This window comes from Ricinus communis, chromosome 6 (assembly GCF_019578655.1).
Source record: "Ricinus communis isolate WT05 ecotype wild-type chromosome 6, ASM1957865v1, whole genome shotgun sequence".
Lineage (NCBI taxonomy): Eukaryota > Viridiplantae > Streptophyta > Magnoliopsida > Malpighiales > Euphorbiaceae > Ricinus > Ricinus communis.
Genome location: NC_063261.1, coordinates 18,561,842 through 18,588,623, shown reverse-complemented (window position 1 = coordinate 18,588,623; position 26,782 = coordinate 18,561,842). Strand labels below are relative to the sequence as shown.

Genomic DNA, 26,782 nt, shown 5'->3' with positions numbered 1-26,782 from the left:
ATATGCCCAACCACGTTGACAACTTCCATCATCTGAAATTTACGTAGCACACAGGATGAAGCAGCCACGTGTTCCTACCTAAGTGGGAAGGTAGGAAAAACATGTTTGTTCTTCAATATATCGACGAAATCAGTAAAGTCAATGGTCCATTGTTTAAGTGATTGTGCCGAAATGATTTACGCGGCTAATCTTCAAAACATTTTCTTGACTTTGATCGAGTCTCTTTATTTGATCTTCTATATATAGCAGTGTAACGATCGGGTTCTGCATTGTATTGTTCTTGTCTCAAACCGATAGAAAGAAACACAGTATAAAGAAGATATACGCTTGCTTGGATTGATATTACTAGTTTCTTGATTTTGTACGTGAACAAAAATGAAGATGAAGGCCAAGAAATTCTCAGCAAGAAACATTGCAATTACGGTTCTTGTGGTTGTTGTCGTAGCTTTCTTGGTAACATCAGCAGAAGCTCAAAGGGGTGGTGGCGGTGGAGGAGGCGGAGGCAGAGGTGGCGGAGGCGGAGGTGGAGGGGGTGGTAAAACTGGAGGGGGAGGCGGAGGTAGAGGCGGAGGTGGAGGGGGTGGTAAAGGTGGTAAAACTGGTGGTGGTAGTGGCAGTAGAAATACCCCTACTACCGGTACCACTACGACAACGGGTACGGGTGTTGTCGTAGGAAGTGGTGGAAGTACTGCTGGAGGAGGTGGTGGTGGAGCTGCGAGGAATACTCCAAGCTCAAGTTCAGTAAGATTGGGTACTGAATCCAATCATGGATTGATTGCATCTCTAACTTTTATGTTAGCCATTTTCCTGATGGCTTAAGGGATGTACAGTACAGGCAGTGTCCATATATTCTGTTCAAAATTCCTGAAGATAGGATTTATGATTATTATTTCCCATTGTTTTCAAGCAATAAAGAATTTAGGCATTTGTTCCTGTAATATGTAAATTAAAGAAAGAAAAGATGTGTTAGTAAAAACCCCAACTAATCAACAAGCTAGTTAACTCTAGCTAACTTCATTTACTTTGTAACAAGAGTACATCTTTACATAGGCATGATGTGTTTTAGCTTTGTTTAATTCATTTTTCTACTATTCAAGTTGGCCATTTTGATTTGGTTAATAGTGTTCATATTGCCAATTTCACCACTTAATTGTCTCCAACATTCTTGTGTTTATGAATTTTGGGACAAAACAATTGAGTCTTTGAATCTTATTGAAGTAATTTATTTGCTAACACTTATATTTGATGAACATCCTCAATGAGAATTTGCCTTACTCTTGAATTAATTGAAGATTAAATCATCTTGCTTGAATTTTTATGGTTTTCTTTTCTTAAACAAATATAATGAAGAAATTTTGTTATAAAAAAATGATATATAAACTAATAATACAGCTTTTCGACATAGTGGTATTTTATATATAGTCATAAAAGATTTTAACTCCAATTTGAACTAATTTTAAATAGAAATAAATTCTCTATTATAATAATTTATAATTTTTTTAAATTTCATTTTAAAAATATATTTTTCTCTACAGTAATATTAGTATATATAATTTTAGAAAATATATATTATATATTATATCTTATCTTATTATATTATTATTTTATCTTATTAATTTTATTTATATAATATGATAAAATATTAATTTATTTTATTTCTAATTATTATCATTTTACTGATAAAATTAAATATTAAATAAAAAGAAAAATTTTAGTAATTAAATTTCTGCTAAATTATAATCTCTAAAAAGCCCCTAATTACTCTTTAGGATTCAGACATTTTGATACTGCAAATGGTAATTTATAAATAAGATATGCCAAAGTACTACTCAAAAACCCAAAAAAGTGGTTTGTAAGGAGGACATTTAGTAATCAATTTATAATTTCAAAATTTCTTTTTTACTTTGGAATTTGCAAATACTATTTTGTGTGTCTTTGCAACTCTCTTTCTTTAGGTGTTATTGGTGTTTATGATTCTTTTTTTCTTTGGCAAAAAGCATAATCGGGCACTCAAACTTTGCTTATTTTTGTAATTGGACTCTTTAATTTTATTTTTGTCTAACTAGATCCTTAAGCTCTCAATTTTGTTATAACCAAGTCCTTTTTTTAGCATTTATTAAGCGCATATATGTGCATCATACTCCATTAATGTGTGTGAAGTTTTATCATTTTTTGTTGATTAAGCTACTAAACTTCTCTCCTTTCTGTTAAGGTCTGTTCTTTTAATGAGAAATAATAATAAAATTAAGAATTGTAAGAATTTATAAAATTCTTCTATTTTTTAGATGGTTAAAAGTTGAAATATAAACTTTGAAGAATTTTAATTTGAAAAAATAAGTCTAGATATATAAAAAAAAATAATTTCTAAAAAATTCTTAGCCTTATACTTTTTAAATATTACTCTAAATTCAAAAGATAAGATTTAAAGTTATATAGTCAAAATAACTTTTTAGTTGATTAATATTTTTCAATAATAAGACATTTTCATTTTAAAAAAATCTATTTATCTTTTTTTTTATATTAAATTTTTAATTTTTACTTCAATTTTGATTTTAATATAAATATTTATTATTTTTTAAAAATAAAATTTAATAATAAAGCTGAAAAATTATATTAGCATGTTTCGTAATATTAAAATATGTAAATCATTTTAATTTGTTATAAAACTTGTATGTAATTTCTAATATAAAAAAATAATAGAATTTCAGATATGAAATTAAAACCCATCTATTTGATAATAATAATATTTTTAAATTTTTAAGAATTATGATTTTAAAACTCTCAAAAATTTAAATTTTCACGAAAGGAGGGCTTAAAATGTTAATGTTGTTAATAGCATTAGAAAACAGTCGAAAGAGTGCTTAATTCTGTAAGACGAAACCGCATGGCTTAAAGGAAGCCTCCTTGCAGGAAGCAAAGTAGACCTCGCATAGATACTGATTGAATCACTTTTCTCTATATTTATTTAGGTTTACCATTTCCTTTCTTCACTTCATCTATCATAGTATTAACATGGTGCATTATTGAATGGCATTTCTTTCTTTCTTTCTCATTTATTTTATATGGGAAAAAATGTACAGCCCTTGATACTCTTAGTCGGGTTTTACGAGGTGCACTCTGTACGTTCGATGAAATGACCCATCGAGTAGCAATGCCACTATTGCTCTTCATAACGTACTTCATACGATAATCACATGCGATAGTGTGTTTCATAAATGCTCCATTTGTTTATCCTCCTTACAGCCCCTCTCCCTTTGTTATTTTCCGTTCAAGATGTTTGTTGAAATGTCAAACTGAAAGAATTTTCTGTCTGTCCCTCTTATTATTCTACTTTAAGGTTGGTATATATTTATCGTTTAGATGGTATTTGAACAATTAGCTTCCATATTTACCAAATTGCAAAGATTGGATTTAAAAATTTATTGTTTACTGGAGTGCGTGGAAGAGTTTTAGTGAGCAACAATGTTGTATAGAGGGGTCGGAAAAGAGGGTTTTTATCGTTTAAAGCATGTATCTGCTTTGTATTCAACTGGGTCAACGTATGTAGAGCTTCCAAGGAAGCTTAAGAAATCTGAGAGGAAACCATGGGTGACTAGTGTGAATGAACTTAAGCGGAAAGCTAGAGAGGAGAGGAAAGATAGGCAGTTGGTGCGTGAAAGGATTTTGCGGCCACCTGAGAATGGATTGTTAGTTAAGGAATTAATCCCAGTTGCCCATGAAGTTTATTCTGCTAGAATGGAACTTTTGTCTTGTGTTTCGAAGGTTGTTGAAAGCATTGCTGTTTATTCATGCAGGTAAAACGCTTAATATATATGGTGCATACTACACACACACATTTTTTAGGAAAAAAATTGATAAAGTTTGATAGAATGTATTAAATTCTGGTGTATGATATTGACTTGTATATGCAGTGTGTGTGGAGAAGTTCATGTTGGTCATCCACCTCATAAGATCAGAACATGCAATGTGATTGGTAGCCAGGCAAATAAAGAGCACATGTGGAATATAGGGGGCATGGAAAATGTTTTGCCTCTTGTTGAGTCTTTTCATCTATATGATAGACTAGGAAGAGCTGTTTCTCACAATGAGAGGCTTCAAGTGGATCGAATCCCAGCAATTATGGAACTATGTATCCAAGGGGGCGTTAACATACCAGAATATCCAACAAGGAGAAGAGCCTTCCCTGCTTACAGTGTTGCTGGCAGGATCATGGACTTTGAGCGTAGGTTCCCTAAAGAAGATGCACCTGGAAAAGGCATAAACACTAATGGATTTTGGGAGAGGAGAAACAAATCAAGCAAACATGACGAACCTATGGACTTCCATTCTGATGGTTTACAAGGTCCTCTTTCATCTTTCTTTTTTCTGCAATCAAATTCTTCAAATTGGATATGAAAATTCTTTCATGGTATTTGAGTATCTTTACACAACTTATCTTTACTGGGATCTGAGCAGGTATTGCTATTCGAGGCATGGAGGCATGGAAGAAATTGCAGACTGGAGCCACAGAGCTTATGCGGAAGTATGCTGTCCATACTTGTGGATATTGCCCAGAGGTCCAAGTGGGGCCTAAGGGTCACAAGGTAAGGAACTGCCAAGCTTATAAGCACCAGATGAGGGACGGCCAGCATGCATGGCAGCAGGCAACTGTCAATGACTTGGTTCCTCCAGTGTATGTGTGGCATGTTCGAGATCAGCAGAGTGGTGAACCACTAGTAAACAATTTGAAGAGGTACTATGGCATGCTGCCTGCAGTGTTGGAACTGTTTGCACAAGCTGGAGCACATGTCAGTGATGATTATGCTGGTTTGATGAGGGAAGATGTCACAGTGCCTGAATTAGATGAAGAGAAGTGGGTGATCTGAAGCATGAGTGGAATCTAGGTAAGCTCTGGGATATTGAAGCTTTATCATGGATAGGGATTTTGGATTTACTTCTTGAAGGTGCATGCTTTCTCAGCTTAAGCTTGCAGTTCCAAGTATGGCTCAGAAAGATGGTAGATGCATCTACTACTGTTCCACAATAGATCTTTTCGATAGGGGTTTTGGATTTACTTCTTGGAGGGCATGCTTTGTCAGATTAAATTGGCAATTCTGAAGCATAACCCGTAACTGCTTATGATCTCAGATTATTGTTGCGATGGCAACTGTGTCTAAATGAAGGAAACTTGAAGCCTTGACAACCAGTATGTTTACTGTAAGTATGTAAACCTTTGCAACCAAAATACAGCAGATTTATCCACAAAAGCAAAGTACACAAAGCTCTAAGTTCTTTGATTGTCTAAATATTAGACAAGAAACCAGTATGGCGGACGCAAATCCTAACCCAATAGCAAGGTCAAACCACTTGTCAACAGTGATCCAGTGATACTACTCCGTTGAATCGAATAGGTGGATCATCATAACCAGAACATTTCACCGCAAGAGGACCACCTAAAGAAAGTCCAGGATTGCCAACAAAAGCAGATGCCTCAAAAGTTGCCAAATAACCCAGAAGAATATTCTACCTGATAAATTAATTGTATGACAAGTATTCCAAAAATGACATCGGGAACATGCTTGGAGGAGTTGGACCTGAAAGATTATTGCTTGAGATATCAAAGGATGCCAATTGATGCAAGTTTGAAATATTCTGAGGAATTTCTCCACTAACTTTGAATCTTTGACAAGTTCCAAACCACCAACCCTACCAATTTTGTTGGAAGTTCTCCAGACAGATATAGTTTCTTGTCAAAGATTCAAGAAGGAAAGAGCCCTGTTGTAAGTTAAAGACAATCCTTTTGCATTCACAACTACATTCTCTTCATAATAGAGACCCTGGAAAAACCCATAAGATACATCACGATACATTGAGTCATGGCTATGCGTTTATCCAAGCTGGTGGGAATCCTTCCACTCAACTTATTCTCTGCTAGGTCCAGGACTTGCAAAGAATTCAGATTCACTAGTGAAGAAGGAATTTCTCCTGAAAATGAATTTGACCTAAAGCTAAGAATTTTAAGAAGCAGAAAATCATCTTCAATCCATTTTGGAAGTTTACCAGTAAATCTATTGTAGCCAAGGACTAGAGATTCTAAATTTGACAAGTCTTTCGAGGACAGTGGAATTTTTCTAAAATTTTGATAGGAAGCAAGGAGTTTCTGGAAATCGGAATGAACATTAGAATTATTAGGGTTCTTGTCAGGATGTAATAACAATGCCATCTTCTTAAAAGCTTTGGAGATATCTTCTTCTGTGAGGTTAGGGCCTTCAATTCATACTAAGCCTAACACTCTGTAATGATCCACTAAAGCAGGCATACGACTATAATAGCAATCGACCGGATCAAGAAAATAAAAAAACACAAGTGTGTGAAGATGACAGGAGCAATTCTGAAAAACAAAGAAAAAAAAAAAAAGCTTTTGAAGATAGATAGGTAGATAAGATATTAGTTACGTGAAATGAAGAATAAGGTTTGAAGAAGATGGGAGATATCTAAGCAGTGGAAAACAAGAAAAAGTTTCAAGATCAAGGAAAGAAAAGAGTTTTGGATTCGGAAAAGGGTTTTGTTAGGGGAAGAGACTAATTAATTAACAGGGTTTTATGGTCTAAGATAAGGTAGCGTTAAAGGTAAACAGAACTTGATTACCAAGTCATGTATAATAAGGTAGCGTTAAGTTTACGAACTTGATTCTCAGGCAAACGCATTAAGCAAATATTTGACAAGGGAAATTCCAAAAATTTAGTCTAGATGTTAAATTGACAAGTGAAATTCACAACAAAACTAATCTCAGGTTTTCCAGTCTCTTTCCAGAAACCATTTAGCAGTATCAGCCTCAATTGGGGAGTTGTTTTTAATCTTTCTAACGAATTATTGTCACTGGGAAGTCCCTGTATGTATTGGACATTCAGGACAATAATTTGATAGGTGAAATTCCTTTGTCCAGTTTGAAAACTATAGACGTAAGAATTACAAAAAGTTGACAGGAATCATTCCACCTCCGCTTGGAGAAGTTCTTTCACATCTCATGATTAGCCTTGTGTCATATTCTTTTTTGTAGAGCTTCCTTCAGCACTTTCAAACGTACAAGTTCCTTTGCAAGTTCTCGACCTCTTTGAAAACGAATTGAATGGAAGAATTCCTTTTAACTATAGTTAAACAGCAGCATGCAAACCATTTTTTTGTGCTAAACTATTATCACATTCGTCGGTTCACATGCAGTGTTTCAAGAAAACATAATTCTGATCAAGGACTGATTTATGGAAATGATGGCTTGTGATATGTGTATATATCTACTCTCAGATTAAAACAAAGCTAGTAGTAGTTACTTCATGTTTGAAATTAAATTGCAACTTCCGACTATGGAGGAACCTTTGCCATGCCAAATTCCAAAAAGCTTTTGAGAAATGTTATGAAAAGATGAGGCAGAGCAATGAAAGGTACTATAGCTCTAGCTAACTTGGATATAACTTTATAACATGAACATACAACACAGAATCCAAGAAAAAGATCAATTTATGTTTAACAATGGCTCAGACTTATATACGTAGCTGTTCAGTTTCTTGCCCACAGTGACCTGTGAACAAGTTCGTCTACAAAACCAAAGTAGGCATCACTCCAAGATTTCTTGATTGCTAATATAAACATAGGAACAAGAATACCAGCTGCAAATCCAAGCCCAACGCTCAAGTAAAACCACTCATCAATGAACCCATCCTTGTCATCATCTGAACTAGTGCCTCCTTGATCTAAATCATCATCTTGGCATTTGAGTTGTAATGGAGCTCCACAAAGACTTGGATTTCCAATAAAAGAGGAAGCTGCAAAAGTTGTCATTTGGCCTGTATAAGGAATCATGCCTGAGAAGTTATTTCTCGACAGATTCAAGGCAGACAAAAATGATAATGAAGACATGCTAGAAGGAATTGCTCCTGATAGCCTATTGCTTGAAAGATCAAGCGATAACAATTGCCGCATATTCGAAACGCTTTCAGGAATCTGACCGACAATTTGATTATGTGACAAGTTCAAAGCTACTAAACCGATCAGTTTTGTTATTTCAACAGGAAACTCTCCTTGTAAGTTATTGCTTGAAAGGTCTATGCTAGTAACCAAGGATAGAATTCTGCTGTATTTTTGAGGTCCGCCTTTTATATTCACCACCAAGCTCTCTTGATAGTATAGGCCTCTATACTTCCCATAGATTAGATATTGGTTTATGTATTGCTCATGAGACATGGCTTTAAAATCTCCAAATGTGACTGGAATTCTGCCGGTCAAATTGTTTAGTGCGAGGTCAAGGACTTGCAATGAGATTATATTTGACAGAGTGGAGGGAATTTCACCAGAAATTGCATTTGACCTTAAGCTGAGAATTCTGAGCTTCGAAAATCCACCTCCACTTCCAATCCATCGTGGGATGTCACCTGATAGTGCATTGTTTGCAAGATCCAAGGTTTCCAAGTTTGAGATTTTGTGAAAGGACGGTGGAATGTTTTCTATAAGCTTATTGTTGCTCAGGTGAAGTGACTGAAGCTGATTCAACTGGCCTAATGATGCTGGGATTGTCCCTGACAGATTGTTGAAGCTAAGGTCTAGAACTTTCAAGAAAGAACAATTCCCTATGCTATCAGGAATGCTTCCAAGTAAGTTATTGTTTGAGAGATCAATAACTTGAAGAAGCAGCATATCCCCTATTGTGGCTGGGATATTTCCTGCCAATTGATTACCTGAAAGAGATAGAAAGATCAAGTTTGGCATTGATTCACTCAGGTTTTCATGAATGAGACCTGAAAACTGATTGTTCGAGAGGTCTAGCAATTCAATTTCCACAGTAGGAAGCGGAATAGGTCCTTCCAAGAGGTTGGAGCTGAAATCAACATCTGCATCTGGAGCTACATTTAGTGGATTTTGGAGTTGGCCCTGTAACTGATTAAATGAAACATTTAACAACGATAGGTCGGAAGCAATTTCCCAAAACCACTTCGGTATAGTATCAGAGATGGTAGCATTTGAGATATCTAGAAATCTTAGTTTCTTTTGAGTTCTGAGCCAAGCTGGAAAAGGAGGACCCAAATGGCATGAACCTATATCAACATTTTGAGCCTGAAATGGAGGTATCCAGTTGGGAGTGACATTGAAAATGAATGAATTGGAAGCCAACACCAAGAATCTCAGTTTACTCAGCCTTGAGAAATGCGTTTCATAAATATATCCTCTCAGGTGATTAAGAGAAACATCCAAGGTAGATAATTCAGAAAGCTGTCCGAAACTACCAGGTACAGTCCCATTAAGTTGATTCCTTGCAAGTTCCATACTTGTTAACTTCTGTAAGTTGCCTAAAGAAGCAGGAATTGGACCTTGGAACAAGTTACTGCCTAAAGATAGTTCTAGAAGATTTTCAAGCTGACCCAACCAGTCTGGAAGATTTCCTGTTAAACGGTTGCTGGTCAGTTTCAAGTACAACAAATTAGGCAGGGGACTGTTTGATGGACAATTTGCACCATCAAGAACCTTTGGCAAACTTCCTGTCAAGTTATTGCCAGAGAGATCAAATCTTTGTAGATTGCAGAGTTTAGCAATGGAAGCAGGAATCCCACCCTCAACACTATTGACAAATAAATCAAAGATGGTAAGGGACGAAATGTTTCCTACTGAAGCAGGGAGTTTGCCATGCAATCTATTCAAAGCAAAATCAAGAACCTCTATTTTTTTCCAACCTCCTCCGAACAACTGAGGACAACTAGCAGAAAGATTATTGTTCATAGCAAGACTTAAAAACTGTAGATTTGGAAGCTGACTAAGACCAAGTGGTATCCTACCATACAAACCGCCATTACTTAGATCAACATAGGCTAGGCTGCTAACATTTACTAACCAACCAGGAAACATCGACTTAAAGTTGTTGAAACTAAGGTCTAGAACAGCAAGTGAAGTAAAATTGACAGGGCTAAGAGATGAAATTGAACCAGATAGGTAACAGTTTGAAAGCTGCAAGTTAGTCAAATGAGGAAGCATGTTCAATACCTCAATCCAGGTGGAACCTGCCATGGAAAGGTCAACGCCGCTCATAGCAAGATATCTAATTGAAACTAGATCACTAACCCAATCAAAACTATTGACAGAAAGACCTGAAAATTGAGAAGAAACATCAAGAATCTGCAAACTAGAGAGGTTTCCTAAAGCTGGAGGAATTACACCACTGAACCCAGCTTTGGATAGATTCAGATATTGCAAACTCTGTAAAGACCCTAAGAATTCAGGAATAGGGACTTGATCAAATGTGTTCAGACTCAAGTCTAAGTATTGTAAAGACTTGAGTTTTAGCAGTGACTGTCTAAGCTCCCCACTTAAAGAATATACGGAACTTACTAGATATGGGTTGTGCAGATCAATGGAATTAACAGCTCCAGTTCTATTGTTGCAGCTGATTCCCTGCCACTGACAACAGTTGCTTCCTTTCCATGATGAAAGCCGGTTACCAGAATCTTTAAGCCCATTTTTGAAGTCATTAAGAGCTTCAAGATCAGATTGTGAACAGCTCCTGTTATGTTCATCTCCATTACAACCAAAATCTCTAGTAAGCATACAAAGAATTGCAGGAACCAAAACAAGAAGTGAAACTCTTCCCATTATTAATTATTTCAAACCTTAACTATGGATTGATGTAAATGAAGTCTTACTTTCTTGATTATCAAGAATTTTATGATAGTCAAAGCTTGAATTCCACTCATCAGGGAAGATAAGACAGCAAATAATAAAATAAAACTATGCAGAAAGTCAAAGAGGTGAACATATTTTAGTATGCTGATAAGGATAGGCAAGTAAAAAAATATAAAGATACAGAAGTTGAAAATCTAAAGACCATTTGTCATTTTTCTTTTCTTTTACATGATTGGAAGGGACTCAAACTCGGGAACTTGCTCAAGTTGAGATATGCACCTACCACCAAGACAAGTCTGTGGGTGCTCCATTTGTCATTTTTCAGATATGAAGAAACATGTCCAGCATGTACCTGTCGTTTTGGATTATGGAAAAAAAAAATGTTATCACATGATACAGATCTAGGTTGGAAAGTCAAGTAATCTCTTCAAGAATGTTAAGAAAAGAAAAATGACAAATGGATTTGATCTTTAAATTTGAAATCTACTTCAAATCTTTGATTTCCGTATTTTTCTTCATATATTTCCAACATCTTTGGAGTTTGGACTGAGAAAAACAGAAAAAAAAAAAGAAAAAAAAGGCAAAGGGAAAAGAAAATCCATAATACACTCTGTTAACTGCCTGAAATTGCATTTAGAATCAATTTTTTTTTATTTAGCCAATTTATATATAAAGAAAGTATAAAGAAGTCAAAAATAAAATTGTATATGACTAATTATTAGTTATTATCTTATGGAAACTCTTGTGTGTTGATCAAATCAACAAACAATGACATTTCACCTAAGAATACTATTGTCATTTTTTGACTCATGTCAACCTGATCAAATCATATTTTATCTTCCTCATGTCATACCTCCATTCTGAGAAATTCAGTTTGAACTTGCTTTGTGAAGTTGGTGATTGATTTCACTGTCAGGAAAATATTTTCTCATGTTTCCTTCTGATAAGTAATTTTGGTACCAAGTTGAAAAATATGTCATCATGCATGCAAATGACCTTGTCTTGTCCTGTGACTCAAGGTTTTGTATGTCTTCTTATGGAATTAAATAATTCTGGAAGTCAAATGAAGTTGGTATCTGCAAAGTATATTATAATTTTATGTAGTTTTCAATCTATCAATCTTTCTAACCTTTTTATTTTGGTCATATCATTGAAATTGAGAAGTTTCATTTTAACTTCTCTGCAGAAAATGCTACCTTCTAGCTATATAAGAAACTGATTAAAGTAGGAGAGTCAAGTCTCAGCTTTTATGGAATAAGATATAAGAAGAAGAATATGAAATTAGGTACAAATTCAAACAATTTGACATATTATAATGTTCTTTCTTTTATTAAAAAATGGTGGAAAAGTATGTTCTGCCCTTAGCTGTCATCAAAGAATATTTATATATAATAAAGAAAAAAAGAACAGCTGTTTATTTTCACATGATACCAACATATGTGGACTTAATTTTAGCTTTTCTTGATATAAAAGATCAGTTGGAATAATAATTAAATAATTCTACAAGACTGGACATAATTATCTTAACATTAATATATCTCAGATCAATTGATGCCCAGTTGCTTGAGATAGTAGCCACCCCCTGGTTAACCCTCATGCTAAAATCTGGTGTTAGTTTTTTATAGGAGGATCCAAATCCTGAGGATAATATATGATATCAGACGTTCACAGGTCAGGATTTATGCAGACAGTTATAGTGTATCATATTTGTTTGATGAGATTAATGACAAATGAAGTCTCACTTAACAACAATATATATAGCAGTACCTGTAGTATTGACTCAAGCTACACCTTGATTTTGATTTCTCTCATGTCATGCATGCATATTTCCATTTCCAAGAAACCAGAAAGAAACTTGCTACAAAAATTTAGTGATATAATAGTTTTTGCAGGAATTGTAATGGAGCTGTAACTCAGATCCATCACATCAGGTATTGCATTTATATGAGACTAAACTATATTTCTCTTTCAAGAAGACAACCATCATTATCAAGTTAAACTCACTCACATGCCATATAGATGTATTTCTTGGCATAAAAATTTGAAACTTTTTTTTTTAACTCTCAATAAGGGTTCTTGTTTCCATTATTTTTGCTTGACAAATATTCTCATTGTTCTGAGTTTCTTCCCAGATACTACTTATTAAAACTCTTATCAAATCTTGATCCTGAATCTATTTTCTTCTTTAAGTTCAGTGAAGAAATAAACAATATTTTTCTCCTACTTGTTTGTATTTTAATACACTTAATAATGACATTATAAGAAAGACTTTCACCTCTTGCATTTTTCAGAATTTACAACAAATTATCTCTTCATTAGCAGGATAAAACTTAAATCCAGATATTGATTTTCAATGAAAAAGAAACATAAAAATTAATGATATAAAACTAGGGAAATATTTTTTGTTAAAGGGTAGCTTGTAAATATGCTGTTGGTCATTCTATAGCTAACAGGTTTTACTTTTGATGAGGGATATCTCTGGGGATCATGCTGTAGTTTTCATCGTTCCATAAATTATAGAATTTGTAAACTGATATTAGCTGTTTTCCCTTTAGCTAGGGAAATTCTATTTCCTCTTTGGTAAAGGGAAAATCCTATAGGCTAATTCATATTTAGGTGAATATGAAGGAGTTGTAAATGGAAAAATCCTCAAAATGAGTATAATTGCAAAAATTTGAACCCATAATCTTTTATTTTATTTTTTATTTAAACTGAAAATTTACAAAAGCTTGCAAGGTTAATAACAATTTATATTTATATATATTTGTAATTATCTTTTTCTCTCTTATAACTCAATGCTACAAAGAAGGTAACTATATATTTATACATGAAATTTGCACATTACTTTTTTATATAATATAAATTTTGTAATATGTATATTTATTTTTAACACATAAAATTTAAATTGATATATAATTTTATAATTTTTATACTAATTTATTAATATATTAAGTTTTAATTAAATAATAATTTTAATTCTAGAAATAATATTTTATTTATACTTTATTTATTTTATTAATTAATAAATTATTTTAATTTTTTTAGAAAAGGAACATGTCAGTTATATACATAATTAAAAAATTAAAACATAAAGTTTTGTCAATGTTAATGTGTATTTAGTTTTGATATATAAATTTTATTTTGACCATAGTTTATTAAGAATTTTACCGAAATATGAATTGAAATTAATAAAATTTCTAATTGAAGTTAACTCATATAAATCATGTTTCATCATGAAATATAAATTCTGATAAAGAATCCTACAATTACAGAGACATCAATTCCCATTTATATAGGAAACAAAGAAAGAAAGAAGACAATAAAGACAAAGGAAATTACTTGCCTCAAAATTACAAGATACCAAAAAAAATGACTATTTTTATTTGCACCTTTATCAGCCCAATCAATCATCACACCATTTCTCTAACACACCATCATCACTCCATTTCTTCTTCTTCTTCTTCTTCTTCTACAGCTCTCTTCCCTCTTGTCTGCTCCTCCTCCTCTTCTTTTCCAGGTAACTTTATGACCAATTTCCTTAAAACCCATATCAGGTTACCTATTATAGTTTTGGATATGTATGCAAGATTTTCTTTACTCATGAATGATTGTGTCTTTTGTTTAATCTGTTGTCTGGGTTTTCCTTAATTTCCTTGTTTGGTATCTGGGTTTGTTTGTTTTGTTGTTTTTTTCTTTTCCCTTTTTACTTCTTGGTGTCTGATCCTGTCTGCTTTTGTCTTTAATTTTACTGGGAAATGTGTGGACTTTGATTTGTTAGTTCTGTTTTAGAATGTTTTATTAGTTTTGATGCTGTTTGATTTGTCTCATGATAGACAAAATGAAAGATCTATGATTATAATGAGTGTCATCAGGCCGCTGGAAATTGATTCAAGTGGAAATTTGAACTGCTGTTTGAGACATGAATTCAGAGGAGCTTATATCATTTAATTTCCTCTCTTTGTTACAAAAGGCTGTGGTGTATGGCCTTTCTTTTATAATTTTCCTTGTACAAACTAGCAATTTCTGAACTTTCTTGTATTTTTCCTTTTCTTTTTTCTTTTTGAAGCTGATTCCTTTAATGATATTGCATCCCTTGGCTCTATGTGAAAGCTAGTTTTTGTTATATCCAGTTGCAGATATGGATGGTGCTCCAGGTCCAAGTCTGTTTCCGTTGCACCGGTGCAAAACTATTCACCTGGTTGGTATTGAGTTTGTTTTTCAAATTATATCCTTTTTCCATTGTGGATATGAAGCTGCTACATATTTGGTCTGAAGGATGTTCAAGATTGCCTTCTTTCTTGGCTTTTGCTCGCAAATCAAGGTTTTCTGGTCTTATGAAACCATGCATCCAGGTGAGGCATGCACAAGGGATGCACAATGTAGAGGGAGATAAGAACTACAAAGCTTACTTGTCTCCCAAATATTATGATGCACAACTTACTCAACTGGGCTGGCAGCAGGTAAGACAAAATTCCATTACTATTTCAATCATTTAAGAACAAAAAGCTCATTCAAGTCATCTTTTTTATCCATGTTTGTTGGAGGAAATCTGACAAAGATCCTTTTTTGCTTTTTGGTAGGTTGATAATTTGCGAAAGCATGTCCAAACGTGTGGACTGTCTAAGAGGATTGACTTGGTTGTTACGTCTCCTTTGCTGAGGTATTGAAGCTGAAACCCAATATTCCTATGCTCCTAGTGATAGCAATCCTTTATATATTTTCACTTGGCAATTGTTTAACAATATAATAATTCATATTTCTTACTGCTGCAGTTAATATGTTTTATAATCGACATTAGTTCAACAATTTAATCAGTTCAAGTCTATAAATTTTCTTACAAGATATGGAAAAAAGGAAATGGAACATTTTTGTTTCTGTTGAAGGCTTATGTAGATGGCGAGGATATTTAATTACTACATTAAATAGATGGAACTTTTGTCAATGAGATATGACATTCATTTTGTGAACTTGCTCTCAAGTTCATGTTTGTAACATTGTTGAACTCCTAATGCTTATTGAGAGTCATGGACTTCTTATTTTAGCTTATGAGAAGCCCTTATAAGCAAGTTTTACAGCCAATTTCTTGTCTTTGCTTATTATGCTTCCGATTGTCGTCTCAATTTCATTAGAAATCTAGATCTGTGCATATCAAATGTAGCTCCTTGTTTTACATATTATATTGGTTTGAATTTTGAGTTATTTTGACAACTTTTTCAAGAAAAATTTCAAGTTTACATTTTAAGTTCATCTTTTGGTGGAGGTAATATTGGTGGAACTGATTTTGAAGAGAAAAGAATTATTATCAAAATAGGCTATTAACAACTTTTGATATTACTTTTAATAAAAAGGTCTTATATTGGATTTAAATCATTAAATTGTTTCTTTCATGTTTGTGACACTTAGGACATTGCAAACAGCTGTTGGAGTGTTTGGTGGTGAGGGCTACACGAACAAGGTGGATACATTGCCACTAATGGTGGCAAATGCTGGAGACAGTGCTCGAGCAGCTATCTCAAGTTTCAATTCGCCACCTTTCATTGCTGTGGAACTTTGTCGAGAACATTTTGTATACTTCTATAATTTTTGCTCTTTTTGATGCAATAGAGTCTTCTAATCAAAGGGTTTTAGCAAACTGTTAATTACTTCATTATCAAGTTCTGGTCTGGGATAAATCTTTGGATTATGCCTAGAAAATTAGGAGTTTACCTCTGCATAGAAGAAATAATATCTCTCATGTAAAATATAGAATAATGCCCCTAACTCCTTTTATACTTGTATTTATTATATAAGGAAAACTCGAAATGCTGTAAAACTTTGTTCATGATGGTTTTCTCTCTCAAGTCTCACCTATTATGAGAGGAAAATGGAATAATATGTTGGTAACAATATTTTCTTGCCTTTGAAGTTCAAAACATGTAGCTTTACACATTGTTCTCATATATTATATTTTGGTCTGCAGGGTGTGCATCCTTGTGACAAGAGGCGAAACATCAGCGAATATCAATTTCTTTTCCCTGCAATTGATTTTTCGTTGGTAAGGACTTGGATACTTGGAACAAGTAACAATTACAAACTCCTATAATGCGCCTGTGATCTTTTGGTAGCTGTTCTATATCAGGAAACATTTTAGTCATTGTCTCATTATCCTACTCAGTAACCTTCCGAGATTCTTTTCAGATAGAAACTGATGAGGACGTATTGTGGAAAGCTGATGTGAGGGAGACCACCAAAGAACTTACTGACCGGGGATTGAAGTTCATGAACTGGTAAATGCTTCTCAGTCTTGGAAGAGCTCTAAATTTGTACTCTTTTTTTTTTCTCTTTTTTCAGCGTCTCACATATCTAAAAACAGTGTCTTCTTCAGAATCAACTGTAGAAACACTGAATTCTATCAATTTTCTGCTCTACCAAACTCATGGCTGAGTTTACATGTTTAACTTGATGTGAATGTACAATGCATGTTACACCTCAGACCTTAACATTTTTATTTGCAGGTTGTGGACAAGAAAAGAGAAAGAGATAGCAATAGTTACCCATAGCGGATTCTTGTTTCACACTTTAAGTGCATTTGGTAATGACTGTCACCCATTGGTGAAGAAAGAGATATGCAATCGGTAAGTATCCATAAGCCTGTTACTTCAGTTTAAGGTCAACTGGCATTCATTAAGCATCAACTGTTAGCTTAATAGATATGCATGCCTCTAAATTTCTGTAATAATCTGCCATAATTTTCTCAGGATATATTGACTGATATATTTTCTTCTTTTCAATCTTTTTCAACAAAAGTTGTTGGTAATTCTCCTTTTAAAATTTGAGCTGGAAAGGGATGCTTGAACTCTTTTTGTTCTTTTGGCCTTAAAAAATCAAAGCTGAAAACCTTACTTGCCCTATTGGTCTGTACCACTTATATCAGCAATACCTGTGGGCTTTGAGCTCTTATTCTTATTCTTTATGCATGTGTACCATGGCTTACTAAGGTGAATTGCTCGTATTGTGGCTAGATTCGTAATTCCGTCCTTTTATGTTTTCTCAATTCTTCCTTCTGTTCTATTGTAATATCCATTGCATTAGGGTAGACTCTGTCATGTATTTGCAGATTTTACTGCACTCAATGTGAAATTCAATTATGTTTTTATTGTATCCATTTTAAAGCGAAACAATAACTTATTACATGGACTTGCAGCTTTACGAATTGTGAACTTAGATCCATGGTCATTGTTGACAGAAGGTGAGTTTGTAATCCTTCATAAAATAGAGAAATAAACATGTTCTCTTGCTTAGGAATTAGGATTTTCACAAACTTGCATTCTTCCTCCAGTATGATCGGGACAGATCCCTCAACAACTAACTATCCTGGAAAGATTCCCCGTGGCCTGGATCTCCCAAGCGATGCTCTGGAGGAGGATGGACCGACAACAAACTCAGTTGTCTAAGCAGCAAAACAGATTGAAGTTCAGCATTCATAATTCAATATTAGCATTCTTAAAAAATTATGGTTTTTGTTCTCTGCAATATCTGTTGTTGCCGAAGTACTTGGAAGCACCCCCAGACAGGGTTTGTGCTAATTATTATAGAAATAGACAACAAACCGAGACGATTCCTGCTTGACCTGGTACCTTGAAATTTAAACTTTTTAAAGGTTTACTGATTTTATTTTATTTTTTTTATTTTTTTATTTTTTTGCTTTGCTTTTTCTATTTTTGTTTCTTTATATAGTTGAAATGGCCGCACAACAGGATAGCTGCATTTAGTGTCATACCATCATATCACATCCTATTCCATTACCATTTGAAACTGAAACCTCTTGATGGAAAAGTCCAAATTTTTACTGCTGGAATTTGCCGGCAAATGAACATTTCATTTTGAGAAGCAGTAAGGTGTTAAACATACAAACAGCATTTTCTTAAAAACTTATCATGAATGTTCTGGCATGATGCCTCATGTAACTTCAATCAATCTATGATTTCATTGTTGCCTAGAATTCCAAGCAGTAAAGGGTAATGTTTTTCAAGTTATTGACCATACGAGCAGAAAGTAATGAACGTCACTTAATAAAGCATTGATATCAGTCTTTCAAGCAATGTGCTATGCCAGATTCCCCTGTGGGAATTCAGATGAAGCGGATGTGTCGCTTCATTTTGACTGCAGAACATCATAAAATGACTCGGGCTGCTTCTTAGGCTCTGCTTGTTCCTGAAAACACAAAGATCATTGTATACAGATGACACAACCAGTAGCATGTAAAATGGCAAGTTTCTTCCAGGTGACAGCAAATCGTACCTCTATTGCAGAAGCTAAACGCAATATTGTAGCTTCTGCCCATGGACGACCAATTATCTGCAAACCTATTGGAAGGCCTTGTTTATCGTACCCAACCTGAATATCCAAAATTTAACCATGATTAAACTACACCTTCTCGACAAGATTACTGAATACCTAATGGTCATAATACATGGGGAAATTTTCTCTTATTTTTCCTAAAATGATGGAGTTTGAAACTTAACGCCCAAAGATAGGAGGAAGAAGGGAGTCTGAATACAAAGAGAATCGTATTCTCAATTCATCTTTGATGTATGACTCTGAAATAATAGAAAGAAAATTCCGCCAAACAAGGAAAATACAGTTGAAGTTTCTTCTACAGCTTATTTTCCAAGTTAACAAATAGAGGTTAAGTGGAGCAGTTCATGCTATAAGATAGGTAAATGTGACTCACAGGGACAGTAATGGCAGGAAAACCAAGAAGATTTGCTGCAATGACAAACCGCATAAGATAACCTGAAACCAAGAAAGACATGCATCAATGCCAATTAGAAATGCAAGAAAAAATGCTATACTGCAATACCAGAAATAAGCAACAATGTTTTTAATAATGACATGTACTTCGAGTGTAAATTACACCATTCTTTCATTTTCTACTTTGAGGTAATAGGATCATGTGTTTCTGAAAACTGAAAAAGAACTCCCAGAGAAAACCATGTCAAGTGGAGCTTGAAACCAACATCATTTACCCAGAATCTATTCCACAGAATGGTTTTCATAATTGAGGCTTCAAAGGAACCAAGCCTCAAATATGTTAATCCTAGCATGAAAAGTATCTGCATTTTAAAGAATGATGACTAAGGGCTACCATTAAAGCTAACATCATGTACTATGGTAACATTAGGCAATGCAAGTCTATTCAAGTTCAAATCTATCTGCCTGGAGCATCATATCCAGGCAAGTTTGTCATGATACTACAAATACCTGGATAGCAACATTTAAATGGGACTCCAAATTATTAATCGGATTTCTCTGACAGAAGATTATTTATCATGAATTACTCCATTACTTAATTCCATTATATGACATCAAAATTAATGGCATAAAAGTCGCATATGGTTCATGTAAATTCCAACTGTATCTGCTACAAATATTTGCAACGATCTAAACTGAAATCTGAAACTTTTTATGAGATACATGCTTTTTATTTTTTTCCAGCTGATTACAACATAGTCTAGCATACTATCTTATGAAAGATGAGCACAAACCTGTAACCTGCATATCAGTCTCACCATACTTGAGAGCACTAGGAGGTATTTTGGGTGCTGTCATGCTGTCATTCATGCAACGAAGGAGAAAGAGTGAAGTATGCTATTAGTTCAAATTTCTAGGAGAAGTACCCATATATAAGCAATAGCAAAAATCATCAATGAGGGAGGAGTATCTTCCAGTAACACTGAATTTTATATGATAACTTTCCAAACCAAAATGGCATTTGATAAAGCATTTAAATCTATAAGCAGGTTCCTTCTTATGGCTGAAGCAATAAATCAGCCATGGCCACTAGATTTCATTGCTGATGTCAATAAAGCAGAACCTATATTTTTAAAGATATGCTTAAACTCTTAATAACCAGGAGAACCTCAATCCAGTTCAATTACATCAATGTTATATCTAATTATTAAATGGACAGGACCAGAATTGATGCAAAAACAGTAAACATTACTTACCCAGTCGTAGGGGTGACTATGACATCAACCTTTTTAAAAATCTCCATGTGATGGTACATTAATCTTCTCCTGAAACAAAATGAATCAAATTGAAAGAAAGAAATCAACTATAGGACTCCAAAAGTAGAACTCAGAATCTGTCATACAACCATAGATCTTGCAACACATGTGGATCCCTCATGTTAAAATACATTCCAATCCAGAAATGAAATTAGCAGAAAATATATAGACATACAATCTTGAATATTCTGCATCATAAAGATTGGAAGAGAGAAAACAAAGCATCTCTTCAACTAATCAAGTAAACAAGTGTAGTCCATGAACTAATCAGATTCCACTGGCTAGTTACATAATACTGCTGATAAATATAGTGCCTTCAGAAGCTTAAGCTATAAGCATGAAAACCTCAACCATATGAACCTCATTATATAACTTAACATTATTGTTATCTATTCTCACCTAAGACACTGTGCAGCAACATAATCTGAAGCACTGAATGATTGAAATAGTGCAAGACTGGTACGGGTATCATATGTCAACCTCACACCTTTCCTACAAAAAGGACAAGAAAGAATATTCTATGTCATTAATTTCATCTAAAATCTGAGCAGTGATAACTATCAGCTTAAAAAGTCGGATGCAACAGACAATATTGTTGAACTATTGATATACTCTCTGAAAAGGCACAAAGCATACCCATCCTCGATATCAGGGCTTAATGAGGACTGCATTTCAGATCCAATGCAAACAAGATGAGCAGTGCGCATCTCTTCAAGTTCAGGTACAACAATCTCCACTATCTTGAACCACATCCAATGATAGTTCAGTCTCAGCAAAATGATTTAAATTGAATTTGGAATACTGAAGCACATTATGGTAATGAAGTACTTACTTCACACCCATGTGTTTTTGACAGAAGGTTAAGAGCATCCTCACACTTATCAGAGACATCAGTTGAGTGCACATCATTAAACCACTGCAAGGTATTTATCATTCAAGAAATATAATTCATTTGCTAAGTGAATTTGATCAAGATTCAGTAAAGAGAAAGTGTGATCACCTCTGTATACTTCCCAAGCCGCAATGATCCCAAACCACCCACACTTTCATATGATGACAAATTAGGCAAACAAGGAGGAGACTACCACAAAAAAAAAAAAAAAAATGAAAAATTCTGTAAGGATGTTAATATACCAAAAAAGAAAACAAAGCCAAACAAATGTTCACAACTTATAACTTAACCTCCTTGTATGTGTAGTAAGCCAATGCAGCAAACATGATAACCGTGACTGGAAAAATAAGGTTTGTTACCAGAAATTGCACATTTGTACTTCACTTTAACCGAAAAAAAAATTTTAAAAAAAAACTTAAGGCTAATTGATTATGGACAATTGACTAGAGATTTGGGAATATTACTAGGGAGAGATAAATCTTTTTGGAAAAAAATTGTGTTTGTTCTGTATAGCTGCCAAAGTTTATGAACTTACTGGTCTCAGGCAGATTTTATCTGCAGGAGATGAGCCCAAAATCACAGAATACCTGAAGAATCAACATAATGCAAAAGGTGACCAACATTTTCCATCAAGTAATTACTGAAGCTCAACTGTTCACTGTCATCTAGAAAACAAAAATGACTAATCACACCAAAATGCAACTGTCTCTTTTGGTTTTCCTCCTTTTCTTTCGCCAATAGAAGCACATAAAGTGACTTGCAAGTGATGCCTGTTTGAAAGGCATGCAGGTGGTTCTAATATAACGCAAGCATATTGGGCTGACTTCTTATAGAGATTTCTTAGCTGCAATCACAATATTGAGATACTTACACTAACATGGCATCCTCCACTGAAGATGCAATTGGTCCAATAATTTCCACAGTTCCATAATGGCATAATGAACTGTCACAATAATAACAAAAAAGACAACCAACATAAGAACGAAAACTATGACTTTACATATCTTGTCATACAAGATTGTTCCTTTTCTGCTTCACATATCTTAACATAATATATTTCAGCAGCAAAGGTAGAGATTAAAAATCTTACCCTTCCATATCTGTCCGTCCATACGTTGTTTTCAAGCCCACTACACCACAAAGGGAAGAAGGGATGCGGACAGAACCTGCCTTTTTCACCATTATGTTACACAAACAAATTAGTGTTTCATACACGCCAACTCTCAACCAGATCCAATGTAACACATACACGCACCTCCACCATCTGTTCCTAAGGCAGCAGAGCAGAGCCCAGAAGCTACAATAGCTGCTGGGCCTGAGGAAGATCCACCTGTGTACCTATCCGTTGCATGAGGGTTTCTTGTGGTTCTGCACTTCAATATAATTGTTAATTACTAAAGCTGAAAAGGAAATAAAATAAAATAAAAATGGCATTGCAGTGAAGGTCAAAAGGAAACAAATTTATAAACACAAATTGTTAAGTCCTGTTAACATTATCATTTATGTTTCAATAGTCAAAATTCCTAACATAATTGGTCTTTGTAATGAACTGACCCATAATTTGGATTATTTCCAGTTGTTCCCATGCCTAATTCATGCATATTTGCCTTCCCCACAAATATCACACCACAGCTACGCAATCTAGAAACAGAAACTGCATCCTTTTTGACAGAACGGACCTCATGCATCCATGTTGTAGCACCTGAAGTTAAAATATATAAGTTTTAAGCTGGTAGTTTTTTTCTGCTACTACTGTCTCTAAGGAAAGTTAAGAAGGCTGAAATTAAAATGAAGATTGTCCACCTTTAGATGGATGGGGATAGCAATCTATATCATCCTTGATTGCCATGAAAATGCCATCTAAAATGGACATTGGATTTCCTGCATAACCACAGTGTGCAAATCTCAGAATATGGTGATAATCGGCTGATTGCAGTTTAATCTTATAACAGACTAAACTTCATATAGACTCGAAAAGTTAAAGTCACTTTAGTTAGTTAAAAGACCTAAAAGAATACAATAAAAATGTGATTCAGTGGTACCTTCCTCAAACCTCCGTGTAGAAGCAGCAGCCTGCTTCCTAACTTCCTCCTCATCAAAAGAAATCAATAATGGTGTTGGAGGCTTCTTTCCTTTGAACTCCTCTAAAACTGAGATTATGTGCTCTGCAACCTACAGCATCAATGCTAAGATGCTGTAATTTATTAGAGATAAAGAAAAGAAAGAAAGAAACTAAGCCTCTAGATATCAATAGAGACTTACCGTAGATGGTGTCACAATCTTAGATCGATAAGCATGTGCATAATCACGTATCTTCCAGTACCTGAATGATGGAGCTGAGTCCCCATTCCAGAAGCTAGCAGGATCATAATGTGGTAGACACTTCAAGGCTACTTCAACCCTATCTTCTGGTTTTCCATCCTCATCCAAAACAACACCACCAGGCTCTGGTTCTGAACGTGCAATATACTCACTATGTCAGCTTCATGTCCAGAATCATGATTTAATAAAACACAAGTTTTGTTCAGCTGTCCAAATTTCACAGCACAACATCTAATTTTTCTAATCTGACTATCCAATTCTCTTGAGAAAGCAATTGTATTCATCCCCCAAGACTTAAAATGAACACTATCTTTGACCAAAATTGCAAAGCCAGGAACATATGCATTTGTGCACATAAAAGGGTGCATGTGAGTTGCAAGCAAGAAGACTATGCTTTCTACATAATTTCAACTAAAGCTGGGTTGAACATGGATCTTATGATGATTTCAAATTCATGAACTGACCCTTCTATTTAGTGCTTCCATACATACTTTAATGTTCCAAAACTAACATAGCATGCAACCATATAAACATGTGTTTGTCTGCGCTGTAATCTACAGGAAAAATCATGAGAGAAAAGCGTAAGAACAAACCTTGAGGAGGATATTCAGGTTTAAACATGGGTGCTTCTGGTATATCAGTGTTTCGCAGCATCTGATATTAACAATTAATTGAAAGCCAGCTCAGTCAAAATCATATTTGTCATAACAAACAAACAGTGAACCAAATAAACAATAACAGGCAAGAATTCAAATTTCTTAAAAGGAAAAAAGAAATTCTAAATCACATCCGACCTCATTCATCTTGTTCTCCTTCTTTAAATGAGATATGATGAGAGAACCAATCACTGGAGCCTCAAGTAGTTTTACAAACAACTTAAATCCCAATCCAGTCAGATGCGGAGCTATAAATTCAAACAAAATAAACATCAACTCAATCTCTTCTCTTCTCTCCGCATACAAATATGCATATAACCCAATTCATCACAATATCATATACACATAAATACAAATTTAAATGCATGTATAGATAAAAGGAGATGTGGGTATAATTAAAACCAACCAAACCTTCAATAACTTCAGGCTTATACTGGACAGTAGACAAGTCCACATCCTCAGCTGGAACCATTATACGTTTCTTTCCCATCCTTCCAACGACAAAAACACAAACCCACAAAAAGATAAGTCATAATTAAGACATAAAGCAAACACAAGAAACAAGCAAGCATAGCAAGCAAAAATCATCAAACACCTTCACTTGTGTGTTATGAGTAAAAGAACAAAAAAAAAAACAACGATTCAGTCTCTCCGCTAAACTGAGAGTAGTGAATAAGATCAAGTAACGATGAAAATGATAAAAAAGATAAATTTCAGATAAGTTTGGACAACATACCTGTTGGAAGAGAGAGACAGAGTATGCTTATGTGTCTCTTGGAAAATGAGAAAAAAAGATTGGATTTTTCTATTTTGTTGTTGTAAGAGAAAGAAGGCGTCAAAGTCTAAGAAAGAGAGAAAAGTAGAATATGGTAATGTAGTTAAGATATATTTGTTGGTTTTGACGACTGAGCAGCTCTTAAATTGCTACTGCCATTTGTAGTTGGCAGTTGGCAGCACCTTCCATTTCTGCGGCAGGTTGGTTTTGGCGTCAACTTCACCCTCTCTTCATTTTATTTCTTTCTAAATGGCGCACGCATATACTAGATAAATAAATTCTGTCGAAATCCTTGATAGAAATGGGTGAAATGCAATTGGTAGACTCAAAAACCTGTGCGGGCACTGGTTCAACAATGAATCGGTGGTTAATTCCTTCTGGGTGGGTTACACTGGTTCATTCGGATTAGATCCATCTATCTAAAGAAAAATTAAAAAAAATCAATCCGACCAGTTGAACCAGTAACTCAAATCTTTTCACTTGCTGGTTCCAGTTTCTGAAAATGCTAAGTGTACTCTAAAATTCGTTTAACCGTTACAAAAACAACTAGATTAGATAATTCAGTTTTTTTTAGTTAGTTGCAATTTCTTTATCATTTATAACCCATTAACATAAATTTACATGTTTATTATCAGCTTTACGCTTGCTCGCCTCAATATTTTAAGTCATTTTCACTTCTTCTTTTTCTCTATTTGCTTTTTTGCAACCCAAATTTAGAAAAAGAAGTTCTAAAAACAAAAATTGTAAAAATTAAAAATATGTTTCAAAAATAAACAATGTCAACATATTTCAGGGCTGTCAGTATTAATGTATTATTCTCAAGTGTTGTTTTTTAAAGGTTGGATATAGAAATCTGAGCTCTTAGTAAAAGAATTTATTACTTGCCATTTAGCTTAGATTTTATAATTCTATTTTTTAAATATTTTTAAATTATTAATATACTCTCCGATTTTCAAGAATATATAATTAATATAATTCAAGATTTAACTCACCAATAAGTTAATTGTTTGTGAAATTTCTCCTCTTATTATTTATATTTATCATAAATTTATAGTTTTATTGGTACACTATAGTTGCGCTAAAATAGAAAAATTTATTGCAGTTAAACTAAAACTGTATACGTACATAAATAGCATAAGAGTCTCTTTTAACTTAATTAAAACTTTAAGTTCTAATTTTAGATATACAGTTGCAATAAAACTCTTGAAATAGTATTTTGTTACTCGTATTTATCCAAGTCACGTTCCATATTAATTATAGATATATATATATATATATATATATATATATATATATATATATATATATATATATATTAGAAAAACTAAAATTGTATTAAAAAAATAAAATTATAAAATTATAAAGAATTAAAAATGAATTATCGAGTTAAGTTGGGAAATTGAAAGAGGTATCAATGATATAACATCATTTGTTTCAATTGCTTTCT

At 33.9% G+C, this 26,782-nt stretch overlaps 5 protein-coding genes across 7 annotated transcripts; 3 read left to right on the top strand and 2 right to left on the bottom strand.

The window, feature by feature from the left end:
* The first annotated feature begins 375 nt into the window (after window positions 1–375).
* On the top strand, window positions 376–819 carry LOC8279183 (glycine-rich cell wall structural protein 2). Its single transcript, XM_002518268.1, has one exon. It carries the CDS (start codon window positions 376–378, stop codon window positions 817–819), a length of 444 nt encoding a protein of 147 aa, XP_002518314.1.
* A 2,017-nt stretch (window positions 820–2,836) lies between these two features.
* On the top strand, window positions 2,837–5,844 carry LOC8279184 (APO protein 3, mitochondrial). Its single transcript, XM_002518269.4, has 3 exons — window positions 2,837–3,794; window positions 3,912–4,342; window positions 4,456–5,844. The coding sequence occupies exons 1-3, from the start codon at window positions 3,463–3,465 to the stop codon at window positions 4,863–4,865; spliced, it is 1,173 nt and encodes a 390-aa protein (XP_002518315.2). The 5' UTR covers window positions 2,837–3,462; the 3' UTR covers window positions 4,866–5,844.
* Window positions 5,792–10,646, bottom strand: LOC8279186 (receptor-like protein EIX2). The gene is made up of 3 exons (XM_048375330.1): window positions 7,539–10,646; window positions 7,351–7,448; window positions 5,792–6,139 (listed from the first exon to the last, which is right to left on the bottom strand). Exons 1-3 carry the CDS (start codon window positions 10,609–10,611, stop codon window positions 5,792–5,794), a joined length of 3,519 nt encoding a protein of 1,172 aa, XP_048231287.1. The 5' UTR covers window positions 10,612–10,646.
* A 3,321-nt stretch (window positions 10,647–13,967) lies between these two features.
* LOC8279187 (phosphoglycerate mutase-like protein 1) lies at window positions 13,968–18,299 on the top strand. Of its 2 annotated transcripts, none has more exons than XM_002518272.4 (10): window positions 13,968–14,158; window positions 14,772–14,839; window positions 14,994–15,101; window positions 15,222–15,301; window positions 16,045–16,207; window positions 16,601–16,675; window positions 16,819–16,907; window positions 17,136–17,255; window positions 17,825–17,869; window positions 17,960–18,299. In XM_002518272.4, the coding sequence occupies exons 1-10, from the start codon at window positions 14,011–14,013 to the stop codon at window positions 18,072–18,074; spliced, it is 1,011 nt and encodes a 336-aa protein (XP_002518318.2). In that variant the 5' UTR covers window positions 13,968–14,010; the 3' UTR covers window positions 18,075–18,299. The 2 variants fall into 2 exon arrangements, with proteins under 2 accessions (XP_002518318.2, XP_015574172.1); XM_015718686.3 differs by having other exon boundaries at window positions 14,103–14,158; window positions 14,917–15,101.
* Window positions 18,300–18,514: 215 nt separating this feature from the next.
* LOC8279188 (fatty acid amide hydrolase) lies at window positions 18,515–25,872 on the bottom strand. Of its 2 annotated transcripts, XM_048375681.1 has the most exons (21): window positions 25,297–25,868; window positions 24,972–25,051; window positions 24,699–24,808; window positions 24,498–24,558; window positions 23,845–24,035; window positions 23,625–23,754; window positions 23,386–23,463; window positions 23,137–23,284; window positions 22,838–22,950; window positions 22,673–22,748; window positions 22,454–22,525; window positions 22,118–22,169; window positions 21,691–21,771; window positions 21,523–21,606; window positions 21,327–21,430; window positions 21,090–21,182; window positions 20,631–20,699; window positions 20,169–20,233; window positions 19,355–19,416; window positions 18,922–19,017; window positions 18,515–18,834 (listed from the first exon to the last, which is right to left on the bottom strand). In XM_048375681.1, exons 2-21 carry the CDS (start codon window positions 25,048–25,050, stop codon window positions 18,775–18,777), a joined length of 1,824 nt encoding a protein of 607 aa, XP_048231638.1. In that variant the 5' UTR covers window position 25,051; window positions 25,297–25,868; the 3' UTR covers window positions 18,515–18,774. The 2 variants fall into 2 exon arrangements, with proteins under 2 accessions (XP_048231638.1, XP_048231639.1); XM_048375682.1 differs by lacking the exon at window positions 22,118–22,169 and having other exon boundaries at window positions 22,673–22,752; window positions 25,297–25,872.
* Window positions 25,873–26,782: the final 910 nt, after the last annotated feature.

What these genes read in the sequence shown, in the direction of transcription:
- LOC8279184 (XM_002518269.4), top strand. Translation starts at nt 3,463, where the DNA reads ATGTTGTATAGAGGGGTCGGAAAAGAGGGTTTTTATCGTTTAAAGCAT. An exon ending in ATTGCTGTTTATTCATGCAG is followed by an intron (nt 3,795 to 3,911) that starts GTAAAACGCTTA and finishes TTGTATATGCAG; the next exon opens with TGTGTGTGGAGAAGTTCATG. An exon ending in CCATTCTGATGGTTTACAAG is followed by an intron (nt 4,343 to 4,455) that starts GTCCTCTTTCAT and finishes GGATCTGAGCAG; the next exon opens with GTATTGCTATTCGAGGCATG.
- LOC8279183 (XM_002518268.1), top strand. Translation starts at nt 376, where the DNA reads ATGAAGATGAAGGCCAAGAAATTCTCAGCAAGAAACATTGCAATTACG.
- LOC8279186 (XM_048375330.1), bottom strand. Translation starts at nt 10,611, where the DNA reads ATGGGAAGAGTTTCACTTCTTGTTTTGGTTCCTGCAATTCTTTGTATG. An exon ending in CAGGTCACTGTGGGCAAGAA is followed by an intron (nt 7,449 to 7,538) that starts ACTGAACAGCTA and finishes CATGTTATAAAG; the next exon opens with TTATATCCAAGTTAGCTAGA. An exon ending in TGGAATTTGGCATGGCAAAG is followed by an intron (nt 6,140 to 7,350) that starts GTTCCTCCATAG and finishes TCCGATTTCCAG; the next exon opens with AAACTCCTTGCTTCCTATCA.
- LOC8279188 (XM_048375681.1), bottom strand. Translation starts at nt 25,050, where the DNA reads ATGGGAAAGAAACGTATAATGGTTCCAGCTGAGGATGTGGACTTGTCT. An exon ending in TAAGCCTGAAGTTATTGAAG is followed by an intron (nt 24,809 to 24,971) that starts GTTTGGTTGGTT and finishes TTGAATTTATAG; the next exon opens with CTCCGCATCTGACTGGATTG. An exon ending in GTGGAGGATGCCATGTTAGT is followed by an intron (nt 22,170 to 22,453) that starts GTAAGTATCTCA and finishes TTGATTCTTCAG; the next exon opens with GTATTCTGTGATTTTGGGCT.
- LOC8279187 (XM_002518272.4), top strand. Translation starts at nt 14,011, where the DNA reads ATGACTATTTTTATTTGCACCTTTATCAGCCCAATCAATCATCACACC. An exon ending in CTCCTCCTCTTCTTTTCCAG is followed by an intron (nt 14,159 to 14,771) that starts GTAACTTTATGA and finishes TGTTATATCCAG; the next exon opens with TTGCAGATATGGATGGTGCT. An exon ending in AAGAAAGAGATATGCAATCG is followed by an intron (nt 17,256 to 17,824) that starts GTAAGTATCCAT and finishes ATGGACTTGCAG; the next exon opens with CTTTACGAATTGTGAACTTA.